This window comes from Spermophilus citellus (genome assembly GCF_964194105.1).
Source record: "Spermophilus citellus genome assembly, chromosome: 3".
NCBI lineage: Eukaryota > Metazoa > Chordata > Mammalia > Rodentia > Sciuridae > Spermophilus > Spermophilus citellus.
In genome coordinates, this window is record NC_138184.1 from 172,678,038 (window position 1) to 172,691,540 (window position 13,503).

At 39.2% G+C, this 13,503-nt stretch overlaps 1 protein-coding gene across 1 annotated transcript in view; it reads right to left on the bottom strand.

The window, feature by feature from the left end:
• SLC26A5 (solute carrier family 26 member 5) overlaps window positions 1–13,503 on the bottom strand; it is a 56,335-nt gene that overhangs the window by 23,011 nt on the left and 19,821 nt on the right. The window contains exons 4-6 of the mRNA XM_081283770.1: window positions 3,205–3,315; window positions 1,807–1,973; window positions 1,002–1,166 (exon numbers count right to left, since the gene is read on the bottom strand). Of these exons, the coding sequence (XP_081139896.1) occupies window positions 1,002–1,166; window positions 1,807–1,973; window positions 3,205–3,315 (443 nt within the window). The remainder of the gene's footprint in view (window positions 1–1,001; window positions 1,167–1,806; window positions 1,974–3,204; window positions 3,316–13,503) is intronic.

The window sequence follows — 13,503 nt, forward strand, 5'->3', positions numbered from 1 at the left end:
TGCTTCAGCTTCCTGAGATGCTAGGATTATAGATATGCTCCACCGCATCCAGCTTGGCTGTTTTATCTCAGTGCCTGGCAGAGAAACCTACAAAGGCTGTAGCAGCATCTTTTAAGGTTTAATATCTAGGACTTCTACTGTCAATTGGTTCTAATCATTTCCTAGTTTCCTCTTTATCCATGGATCATTTAGAAATATCATTATTAGCATTCAAATACATCGGGCTTTAAAAAATATATTTAGTCACTGATTTCTAGTTATATTTTACTCTGTGAAAAAATGTTGAAGTTTCAGAATTTGTAATCAGTTTTGTATAATCAGTTTCAACATGGACAGTTATTACCATTGCTCCCCATGTAATTGCAAATGATTTATCTGAATTGTATAGAGGCTATGCATATTTTATTATATTAAACTGGTTAATTATGTTCATTAAATCTTTTATATCCTTCTTTTTTTTTTAGCTGCATGAGTTAGCAATTTTTGAGAGAGAGGTTTTCCCATTATGTCTTTAAATTATTTGTTAGTATACAAAAAGAACAAAATTTGTTCTTAAGAAAAACCTTCTCTTCACCTAATTAGAGTAATGATATAGTCACCAAATAAAGACCTAACACAAAATTATCTGTGATGTAGAAAGAATCACTATCAATAAAATAGGATTTTAGGGTTTAGATCTCTTTGTGGCACTATTCTCAGAAAGCCTCAAAATAGGGCTGAGGTTATGGATCAGTGGTAGACTGCTTTCCTAGCATGTGTGAGGCACTGGGTTCAATTCTCAGCACCACATATAAACTAATTTAAAAAAAAAAGGTCCATTGACAACTAAAAATATGAAAAAAAAAAAGAAAGCCTCAAAATGTCTAAGTCTTTTTCCTTTTATGGAAATCCTTGAAAATAAAAAAAATAATAAAAAGAAAAAGAAACCTTGAAGATAAAAGATGAGGAGGAAAAATAAAGAAGGAAAACCAGTACCACCAGATCAGAAGTTGCTTACTTACATACACCACTGAAAAGATGCCACTGTACCGCTTTGTTTTAACCCCAAACAGGTATTTTAACATGGACGTGAAGACATGCACAGCTGCCGCAGTGGTAAACCCCCGGACCAGAGGCTCTGTGAGGTATATGGCCACAAATCCAAACCTACAGACACCTAGGCAAAACTATGTTGTTGTTGTTTTTTAAGACAAAGAAAGAAAGAAATAGGTTATAGGAAATTATGATCAATGGAAACGTAAAAATTCTTTCTGGAACACTTTCTGTCATTACAGGCTTGCAACTGCAGTAGTTCAGTAGATAACAATTACTATTAACATAGTTAACAAATTAATCACTGGTTATAGATAAAACCATGGGAGCTGTGGAGTGGCTTGGAGCCCCAAGTGGCCGTGGTCATAATGCTTTCCCTGTCTACTGAACTAGGGACATGCTTAGTCATGCATCACAGTTATTCCTTCCAAGCAGATAAGGAATGTCCTCTTCTCCTTATAAACCAATCCTACTGTTTCAAATTTGTCTTGCTTTTGGGACTTCTAAAGTCCCCAACTGAAGCCTGCTAATCACTCCTAATTGTCAATAAGGCATGCAGTTTATAGAGTCTGAACTCTATAAACCCTGAGTTCTAGAGTTTTACTGGTTAGCCCTGCCCACCCCATAGTAAGATTATTCCACCACCTGGTAAGTTTATCCTAGTAAGATTTTCCCTACTACATGGTTTCTTTTGCTTACTAGTAAGTAGCCAAGAGGGTTCAATAGATACTAGATGAACAAGTCAGAGCCCAGTTCCCTGTTTTCCAGTCTCACCTGAATGATTCCTGAAAGTAAGGTCACAGACATGGCGACTTTTACTCTCAAGGCATCTCTGGCTTCTGTACCATTGGTTGCATTTACTCCTCCTGGAATGACTATATCATCTGGTACTAATCGAACAGCCACACCACCAATCATCAAGCTAATAACAGCAAAAGGACCTGAAATGATGAAACATGAATGTCCACTGTCAGGGGCTTTAGGAAATTGTTCAGTGTACCAGGTGTGATGAGCATATATGATCCTTATTCAGGGGTACATGAAAACTCTCTCCAGTGCATCTGATGTGATTATTGCCAGTATGTCAAGAGACACAGGTGAGGTCAATTAGTCATCCTTGGACAAAGACTTCCCTGACCTGCTGTAGCACTCTGTGCCTGATGTGTGTGCAAACTGTGCTTCCAAATGTGACCACAACAATATCTCCCATCCCACAGGCTCTTCCTGTACCTTGACAATTTCCAACCAAGAGGTGGAGTCTAGTTGCTCTCCCCTTGAATCTGGGTGGCCTTATGACTTACTAATAACCCATAGAATACAGCAGCAATCACACTGTGTGACTTTGGAAGCTAGGTGATAAAAGGTGATACCAGTTCTACCTCAGAGCTGTCAAACTTATGCTGGAGCCTGGGCCACCATGTAAGAAAGCTCCAACCAGGCCACGTGGAGAACTTCTAGGACTACACAGAGGAGTTGGGATGAAAGGGAGTAGATGGGAAGGCAGAAGGGAGAGAGGAGGAATTACCCAGACAACCTCTTCCCAGGTCCTGATGCAGAGGAACTGTGAGAGGTAATAAAATCATTGTTTTTCATGCTTTCTATTTATTTATTCTTTATATTAAATTTATTTTAAAAACTTTTATTTTAAAAAACAGAATATAAGCTGCTTAATTTGGGGAGCATTTCTCACCCCTATAAAAGATATCTAAGACACTGTGGTGGTCTTAAGGACCATCACTACTCTGATGAAATTTACATACATCTGATCTTAAATATATTAAAGAGAAAACATGTACAACTCAGAGCCTAAAATATGATGAAAGTGACATACATGCATAGCCATTACGAGCTCAAAATACCACTATTAACATAAAGAAGGAAAACCAGACACAAGCAAATTGTATGAGAAATAAAGCATTTACCTCATTTTACAGGTTTCAACACTTGCTCTTTTATACAAGAAACTTGTCCTTTTTAATTTTCCCAAGATAAAAAGAAAACTTTTTAACCTTAGAGATCTTGGGAGGAGTCTATGTTTTAAAGCACCTATTGTATATTCAGTATCAAAAGTTACCACAAAGTGGATGTTCTATGACACTATTTCCTTGGCACATTGCAAAGCTTGGAAATCCAAAAAAGAAAGGTAGTAGAATGTCAAGTGTAAGATTTTACCTATGGATATATGTCTGGAGGTTCCAAGAAAACAGTACATGATAACAGGATAAAATGAAGAGTACAGGCCGAACACCGGAGGCACAGCTGCCAGCATTGCGAAGGCTAAGCCTGTGGAGTTGAGAGCCAGAGAAATGGAGAGACTATTAGAAAACAAGGGGCCACATGGACTTTTCTCTTGGTTCTCTTTGATAAGCATCTTAATGGAAGCTGATGTGTCTTACCTGCCCACCCTTCCACCCCAATCTTGCATGCAATCTTGTACCTACAGAGTCCAGGCTGAGACAGTTTTCCTTGTTATCTCTGCTTTGCCATTAGGTGGATGTTTTCTGCTTTATTCTTTCACAAATTAGATAAGAGCAGGGAAAAAAATCTTATTTGACTTGATGGATGCAGTTGTAGGTTGTTGTTGATGCACAAATGTCATCTCTTTCTCTACTGGGCCATTTTTTGTGGGTTTGTGGAGACCCCTTTGCTATTAGGAAGCCACTCCCTGGCCTATGTGATGCCCCTCCACCTGACCCTTGGATTCCTCCCCTGGCTCCCCAAGATATAGTCATCTAGGTTCTTTCTGCTGGCATTTGCTTATCCTGTGGGAGGGCTTCTTGGGCAGCACCTTGAAAGAAGCCAAGCTGGGTTACCCTCCAGGGTTCCCAGTTTTTCAATGGGAAAGCTTGGCCCTTGACCCCCAGAAACTTTAGCAGTACAGGTTACACCTACTGGAAGACTCTCTCTTCATTCTGCTGTCCCAGGGACTTTACACCATCTTTTACCTGTGACTCTTTTTTTTTTTTTTCTTAAAAAAAAAAAAAGAACTTATTTGTTATAGAAGCTTTAGGTCCATAACAAATTGAATGGAATGCTCGAGATTTCCCCCATTTCTACACAGGCATAGCTTCCCCCACCACCAATATCCCCCATCAGAGAGGTACACTTGTGACAAATGACAAACTTATACTGAAGCACTGTTATACCCAAAGCTTATATTAGGGTTCACTCTTGGTGTTGTACATTCTATACAAATGTGTAATGACATATATCCACCACTATAGTATAACGCACAATGGTTTCATTGACCTAAAAATCTTCTGTGCTCTGCCTATTTATCCCTCCTTCCTCATAAATCCCTGGCACCACTGATTTTTTATTGTCTTCATAGTTTTGCCTCTTCCAGAAAGATGTGGCTGGGATAACACTGTATGTAGCTATGTCAGATTGACTTCACTTTGAAATACACATTTAAGCTTTCTCCATTCTTTTGTGGCTTGATAGCTCATATCATTTTAGTGGTGAATAATATTCCATTATCTGGATGTACCAGTTTATTTACCTATTAGTCTACTAAAAGAGATTACATCTTGGTTACTTCCAAGGTTTGGCAATTATGAATAAAGTTGCTAGAAATGTCCATGTGCAGGTTAATTTCCAGATTTTTAAAAAAGGGACTATTTTTTAGAGAAGTTAGATAAGTAGGATTAAGAAGCAGTCTCCACAAACTCTGGGGACATTGCCCAATGCTCTGAGTAGCACTCTTGTCATCCTTCTTTCTTGCTTTTAGGTGGGAGGAAAATATATAGGGTCTTTAGAAATTTCTCATTCCCATCTTATATCAGTCTCCTCTTCTCATATATTCTGTTGCAGAATAAAAGAGTTTGGATGTCATTCACTCATAGTTTTGCATAGATGGTCTGGCATCCCTCCAATGGGTAGGCAGTAAATACCCTTTTTTGTAGCTTTGGGAGCTCAGCTGAATTTCTAGGGTAACTAGAAAACTCACTTAATGCACTGTTATATTTTGAAGAAAAACAAAATAAAACAACAACAACAAAGAACTACTCTCCCTCCAGGTGTCACTCAGGCTAGCAATCACTTCCAACTCTATCCTGTTTTTCTGCTATTTTTCTTCATTTTCCTAAATCAGCAGCTCTCATTGGAGAGTGCTTTTGGTGCCCTGCCTCAACCACCATCACCAATGACATATGGCAAACTCTGGAGATATTCTGTTCTCATGATGAGGAATTCTGCTACCATAAAGGGTTACACAGCGATGCTATCAATCATCCTATAATTTACAGGATAGTTCCCACTATATGTAAAAGGGACAGGATTGACAAACCTTGTTTTAAGTAAAATGTTTATATTGTTATTTCCCAGTTTATCAATTTTAGATATAAACTATTAACTTTCTATTCTATTATCTACCTTTCGGTTTCTCATTACTTATATCATAATTGCATGGGTTTCCGTCTCTTTTATAGAAAGTCCTGTTTTCTTATTTTTATCCCTGGTATTCAGATGTTTTGCTGTGATGTGCCATGTTTTAAATTATTTTTCATTTTTGTCTGCAGGGTACTTAATGATTTCTCTCAGTCTGAAAACTCATGTACTTCAATTTTGGGAATTGTTCTTTGATAATTTCTTCCCGTTTTATTTCAACCTACTTTCTTTCTGTAAGTCCTATTAGACATGACAGAACATTAGGCTTGATTCTCTGATATTTATTTTTTAAAAAACTTGTTTCATTTATTTATCTTTTATCTCTACTGCCAAGATATTTCCTTTTCTTTATCCTCCAATTAAATGTTTTATTCCAGATATCACATTTTTAGCTTCTATGAGCTCATTTTTATTATCTGATGCTTTTTAAAAATAGACCCCTGTTCTTGTCTCATGGATTCAACATGCTTTTATATTTCTTTAAAGATACAATAGTTTTAAACTTCTTAATTTTATCCTCTCCATCATTTCTGTTTCTGATGAATTCCTTCTCTGTGTATGGTTTGGTCTTTTTTTTTTTTTTCAGAAGGATGTGGAACATTTTATTTATTTATTTTTTTATTTATTGGATGTTCACAACATTACAAAGCTCTTGACAAATCATATTTCATACATTAGAATCAAGTGGGTTATGACCTCCCATTTTTTCCCCAAATACAGATTGCAGAATCACATCGGTTACACATCACATTTTTACATACTGCCATATTAGTGACTGTTGTATTCTGCTACCTTTCCTATCCTCTACTATCCCCCCTCCCCTCCCCTCCCATCTTCTCTCTCTACCCCATCTACTGTAATTCATTTCCCTCCATGTTTGTTATCCCATTCCCCTCATAACCTCTTATATGTAATTTTGTATAGCAATGAGGGTCTCCCTCCATTTCCATGTGATTTCCCTTTTTTTTCTCCCTTTCCCTCCCACCTCATGTCTCTGTTTAATGTTAGTCTTTTCTTCCTGCTCTTCCTCCCTGTTCTGTTCTTAGTGGCTCTCATTATATCAAAGAAGACATTTGGTATTTGTTTTTTAGGGATTGGCTAGCTTCACTAAGCATAATCTGCTCTAGTGCCATCCATTTCCCTGCAAATTCCGTGATTTTGTCATTTTTTAGTGCTGCGTAATACTCCATGGTGTATAAATGCCACATTTTTTTTATCCATTCATCTATCGAAGGGCATCTGGGTTGATTCCACAGTCTAGCAATTGTGAATTGTGCTGCTATGAACATCGATGTGGCAGTATCCCTGTAGTGTGCTCTTTTAAGGTTTTCAGGAAATAGTCTGAGAAGGGCAATAGCTGGGTCAAATGGTGGTTCCATTCCCAGCTTTCCCAGGAATCTCCATACTCCTTTCCAAATTGGCCGCACCCGTTTGCAGTCCCACCAGCAGTGTACAAGAGTACCCTTTCCCCCACATCCTCGCCAGCACTCGTTGTTGTTTGACTTCGTCATGGCTGCCAATCTTACTGGGGTGAGGTGGTATCTTAGGGTGGTTTTGATTTGCATTTATTGACGGCTAGAGATGGTGAGCATTTTTTCATGTACTTGTTGATTGATTGTATGTCCTCCTCTGTGAAGTGTTTGTTCATGTCCTTGGCCCATTTGTTGATTGGGTTGTTTGTTTTCTTATTGTCTAATTTTTTGAGTTCTTTGTATACTCTGGATATTAGGGCTCTATCTGAAGTGTGAGGAGTAAAAATTTGTTCCCATGATGTGGGCTCCCTATTTACCTCTCTTATTGTTTCTCTTGCTGAGAAAAAAACTTTTCAGTTTAAGAAAGTCCCATTTGTTGATTCTTGTTATTAACTCTTGTGCTATGGGTGTCCTATTAAGGAATTTGGAGCCCGACCCCACAATATGTAGATCGGAGCCAACTTTTTCTTCTATCAGACGCAGAGTCTCTGATTTGATATCTAGCTCCTTTATCCACTTTGAGTTGACTTTTGTGCATGGTGAGAGAAAGGGATTCAGTTTCATTTTGTTGCATATGGATTTCCAGTTTTCCCAACACCATTTGTTGAAGATGCTATCCTTTCTCCATTGCATGTTTTTAGCTCTTTTATCAAATATAAGATAGTTGTAGCTTTGTGGATTAGTCTCTGTGTCCTCTATTCTATACCATTGGTCCACCCGCCTGTTCTGGTACCAGTACCATGCTGTTTTTATTACTATTGCTCTGTAATATAGTTTGAAATCTGGTATCGCTATACCACCTGATTCACACTTCCTGCTTAGAATTGTTTTTGCTATTCTGGGTCTTTTATTTTTCCATATGAATTTCACGATTGCTTTATCTATTTCTACAAGAAATGCCATTGGGATTTTGATTGGCATTGCATTAAACCTATAGAGAACTTTTGGTAATATCGCCATTTTGATGATGTTAGTTCTGCCTATCCATGAACAAAGTATATTTTTCCATCTTCTAAGATCCTCTTCTATTTCTTTCTTTAGGGTTCTGTAGTTTTCATTGTATAGGTCTTTCACCTCTTTTGTTAGGTTGATTCCCAAGTGTTTTATTTTTTTTGAGGATATTGTGAATGGAGTGTTTTTCCTCATTTCTATTTCAGAAGTTTTGTCGCTGATATACAGAAATGCCTTTGATTTATGTGTGTTGATTTTATATCCTGCCACTTTGCTGAATTCATTTATTAGTTCTAGTAGTTTTTTTGTAGACCCTTTTGGGTCTTCTAGGTATAGAATCATATCATCTGCAAATAGTGATAATTTAAGTTCTTCTTTTCCTATTTTTATGCCTTTAATTTCTTTCATCTGTCTAATTGCTCTGGCCAGTGTTTCGAGAACTATATTGAATAGAAGTGGTGATAGGGGGCATCCCTGTCTTGTTCGAGATTTTAGAGGGAATGCCTTCAATTTTTCTCCATTCAGAATGATGCTAGCCTGAGGCTTAGCATAGATAGCTTTTACAATGTCGAGGTAAGTTCCGGTTATCCCTAGTTTTTCTAATGTTTTGAACATAAAGGGATGCTGTACTTTGTCAAATGCTTTTTCTGCATCTATTGAGATGATCATATGGTTCTTATCTTTAAGTCTATTGATGTGGTGAATAACATTTATTGATTTCCATATATTGAACCATCCTTGCATCCCAGGGATGAATCCTACTTGATCATGGTGCACAATTTTTTTGATGTGCCTTTGTATCCGATTCGCCAGAATTTTATTGAGGATTTTTGCATCTAGGTTCATTAGAGATATTGGTCTGTAGTTTTCTTTCTTTGAGGTGTCTTTGTCTGGTTTCGGAATCAGGGTGATGTTGGCATCATAGAATGAATTTGGAAGAGCTCCCTCTTTTTCTATTTCCTGAAATAATTTGAAAAGTATTGGTATTAATTCTTCTTTAAAGGTTTTGTAGAACTCCGCTGTATACCCATCCGGTCCTGGGCTTTTCTTGGTTGGAAGTCTTTTGATGGCTTCTTCTATTTCATCTATTGATATTGGTCTGTTTAAGTTGTGAGTTTCCTCCTGACTCAGTCTGGGCAAATCATATGACTTAAGGAATTTATCGATGTCTTCACTATCTTCTATTTTATTGGAATATAGGTTTTCAAAATAATTTCTAATTGTTTTCTGTATTTCTGAAGCGTCTGTTGTAATATTGCCTTTTTCATCCCGTATGTTAGTAATTTGAGTTCTCTCTCTTCTTCTCTTCCTTAGTATGGCTAGGGGTCTGTTGATCTTATTTATTTTTTCAAAGAACCAACTTTTTGTTTTGTTAATTTTTTCAATAGTTTCTTTTGTTTCAATTTCATTTTTGAGAAGGTTCCATGTGCTGCTGAGAAAAAAGTATATCCACTTGATAATGGTTGATATATTCTATATATGTCAGTTAAGTCTAGGTTATTGATTGTGATATTGAGGTCAATAGTTTCTTTATTCAACTTTTGTTTGGAGGATCTGTCCAATGGTGAGAGAGGTGTGTTGAAGTCACCCATAATTATTGTGTTGTGGTCTATTCGATTCTTGAACTTGAGGAGAGTTTGTTTTATGAACGTCGCAGCGCCATTATTTGGTGCATAAATATTGATAATTGTTATGTCTTGTTGGTGAATGGTTCCTTTTAACAGTATATAATGTCCTTCCTTATCCCTTTTGATTAACTTAGTCTTGAAGTCGATTTTATTCGATATGAGAATGGCCACCCCTGCTTGCTTACGAGGAGCATGTGCGTGGTATATTTTTTCCCAACCTTTTACCTTGAGCCTGTGTATGTCTTTTCCAATCAGATGTGTCTCCTGGAGGCAGCATATTGTTGGATTTGTTTTTTTAATCCATGTTACCAGCCTATGTCGCTTTATTGGAGAGTTTAAGCCATTAACGTTTAGAGTTACTATTGATATATGGTTTGTACTTCCTGCCATGTTTGATTATTTATCTCTTTTTTTTCCCCTAATTTAGATTGTTTCTCCATGATTAGCTTTCCCCCGTCCTCTGTCTTTACCGAGGCACTTCCCACTGATGGTTTTGGTTATCGTTTTCCATTTCTTCCTCGTGTAGAGTTTTGCTCAAGACGCCTTGCAATGCTGGTTTTCTGGCTACAAATTCTTTTAGCTTTTGTTTGTCATGAAAGATTTTTATTTCGTTGTCGTATCTGAAGCTTAATTTTGCTGGATACAGAATTCTTGGTTGGCATCCATTGTCTTTCAGTGTTTGAAATACGTTGTTCCAGGATCTTCTCGCTTTCAGCATCTGTGATGAAAAATCCATTGTCAACCTTATTGGTTTACCCCTAAATGTAATCTGCCTCTTTTCTCTTGTAGCTTTTAATATTATCTCTTTGTTCTGTATATTGGATAGCTTCATAACAATGTGTCTTGGCGTTGGTCTACTGTGATTTTGTGTGCTCGGTGTCCTGTATGCATCTACAATTTGTATATCTGTTTCCTTTTTTATTTCTGGAAAGTTTTCTGTAATTATTTCCTTCAGCACGTTACTCATTCCCTTGGCATGAATCTCTGTGCCTTCCTCTATCCCGATGACTCGTAAGTTTGATTTTTTTAAATTATCCCAAATTTCTTGGATGTTTTTCTCGTGATTTTTTACCAGTCTATCTGAGTTGGCTAGACTCTTTTCAAGATGATATATTTTGTCTTCATTATCTGACGTTCTGGCTTCTACTTGCTCCACTCTGTTAGTGATACTCTCGATTGAGTTTTTAATTTGGTTTATCGTTTCCTTCATTTCTAGAATTATTGTTTGATTTTTTTTTATAATCTCTATCTCCTGATAAAGATGCTTAACTTCTTCTTTTATCTGTTTATGTAATTCCTTTTCAATGTGCTCTTTAAGGTTCCTTTCCATCTGTCTAAGGTGTTCCTTGAATTCTTTATATGGCCATTTTTCTGATGACTCCAGGTCCTCCTGAATATTTAGGCTGTCTTTCATTGTTTGTACTCCTTTTCTTCCTTGCTTTTTTATGCTCATGATACTTCTTGTTCTGTTTGACTGCTGAGTTACTGTTTACTCTTATAAATTTATTTAATGCTTGGGAGGAGAGGTATTAGAAGGGAAGGGAAGAAGTGACTAAAGAGAGTGTAGGCAGGAGGAATTCAAGAGGAGGGAATAAGAAAATTGAAAAGAAATGAAAAGACAAAAGAAAAGAAAGTGAAAAGAAAGAAAGAAAAAACGAAAAAATAAAAATTTTAAAACAAACAAAAAAAATTATAATGATAATAGAAAAATGGAAATTGGAGTTTAAAAAATAATAATAATAATAGAATAAAAAGAATTTAAAAAATTGAAACCATTAATAAGAAAGTTAAAGAACAACAACAACATCAACTACAAAAAGTGAGAATAAAAAAAATACTAATAATAATCATTAAAAAAAATAGTAATAATAATAAATGCAGTCATAGAGCTCGATTAACTTCTCTTCCAGTAGGTGGAGCTATGCCCACTGGGCCAGGCTTCTCCTCATGATAGGTGGGAACCAATCACTGTGCCTCAGCTCTTCTTCCCAGACTGTGCGAGTCTCCAGTCCTGAGTGTCTAGGTCCTTCTCTTGTGGTTCTTCAATCCAGGCCCCACTCACCTGTGACGCTTACCACATTACTGGCTACACGCCGGGCCTGCTGCTCCTGGGAGCCCTGTTTTCATGGATGCCTGGGCACACCCTTTCTGTTTGCCTCCCTCGGACCCTAAGTTTGTAGGGCTTGGGGCTGAGGACCCCCAGCAAATTTGTTTGCCCTTAGGTAGCAACTCCCCTGGTAGCTGGTGCAAGGGACCTCTGTTGTCAGCCCTGGTGGGAGCGATACCCGGGGTTCTGCGCTGCTAGTCCCACGTCACTCCTGATTCCCTGGGTCTGGCTATGGTGCTCAGTTGGCTTTTACCTCTGTGAGATCAGGTGGGCCGACTAGTTATTTCAGCAGGATCGTTAGTGCTGAGTCACGAGAAGCAGGCGATCCGGGGCTTAAATGCAGCAAATTCGTGCTCAGTGTGTGTTTTCTGAGGGGCCTAAAGTGTACGCCCTAGCTCCATGTCAGCTCAGCATTGCCTAGTAATCCTGAGCAAATAGGCTTTAGATAATTTACAGCTCCCTATGCCCTCGCAGTTGAAGAGGTCAGAAACTTGATCCCTCCGCGTCTGCCATCATGTTAGACCTCCTCAATGATATTCATGTTACCCTTACAGTTTCCTGGCATAAGCAAGATCTTGGGGTTATACAAACTGCTGCTTCTGTTTCCAGTCCAGTTTTCTAGAACTGAAATCCTGCTGCCTTCGCCTCCACCTCTGGTCCGCGCTCTTTGGCGCCGCGCTTGTCTGCGACCTTAGCAGCGCCGCCGTGGAGGACCCAAGCGGCTGCCGCCGCGGAGGGCCCAAGCGGCTGGCGCCGTGGGGGGCCCAAGCGGCTGCCGCCGCGCCTGTCCCCTCGCAGAGGGATGCCGAACGACCCCAGAGCAGGCTATGCCCCAAGGTGCAGCAGGGAACAGGCGACCGAGGCACTTGAGGCCGTGGACCAGCCTTCGGAGGACAGGGTTCGGCACGCAGCCCAGTTCCAGTCTCTAGCTGCGGTAGCTGGACCGTGTAGACAGGGCCATCAAGACAGCGTGCAGAAAGCAAATGGCGGCTCCCGCGGAGTGGATTTTCGGCCCCGAAACTACAGCCCCGCCAACAATTCCAATCCACTAACTCTCCCTGTATAGACAATATTCAAAAAAAAAAAAAAAAAAAAGGGCGGGGTGTACTGAGCTTTCTTTGCCTCAGGTACTTACAATCCACTGCTGATTGCCCATTCAGCTTCTCTGCCGGGAGCGAAGTGAAAGAGGAAGCAGATGGGTGCAAAGCGCCCGCGGTTTTGAGCAGGAAAGCGTCTGGGAGCCAAGCATCTCTTTTTCAATCTCTTTGTTTTTTCTGCTGCTTGGCCGGGTGGTCCACTACAGATTAATGGTGAAAGGAGCTCTAACAAGCTGGGCGAAGTCTCTATTAAAGCTGCTGTTCTGAGCACCAGGCTCAGCACTTCAGCTACCCCCTTACGCAGCGGCCATCTTCTGGTTTGGTCTTTCTTGAAGCTTAATACGTATTGGCTTGCTTTGTTTACCAATGGGTTTTATTGCAGTGCAACTGGGTGGCCAGAAAATCTCTTCATTGGGAGTCCTCCAGCTGTCACTCTGTCTTTTCTCTGGGGACATTTCCCCATCTGCCTTGGCCCATGTCTTTTTTGCAGGCACTTTGGAGCTGAGCAGGGTGAGGGAAGAGCCTTTGTTGGCTCACAGCTGAACATGCAGTCTTTCATTTAATCCTCCTGACAGCTCTGGGTGTCATCACCTTATCATCCCCTGCATGGCATAGGGTGGGCACCTGAGTGCCTATACGCTACTTATAACATAGACATTCAGACAATTATCTTGCTCTTGTCCTTCTGCCTGGCTCTCAGCTTTGACAATATTTGGAGCCTCTACACTCCCAGGGTTCTGTGGGGTAGGTTCATAAATTTCAGATTTCAGCTTCCTCCCTTCAGTTTTCAGTTGCCCATATACTATATACATATTTCCACCCCCACC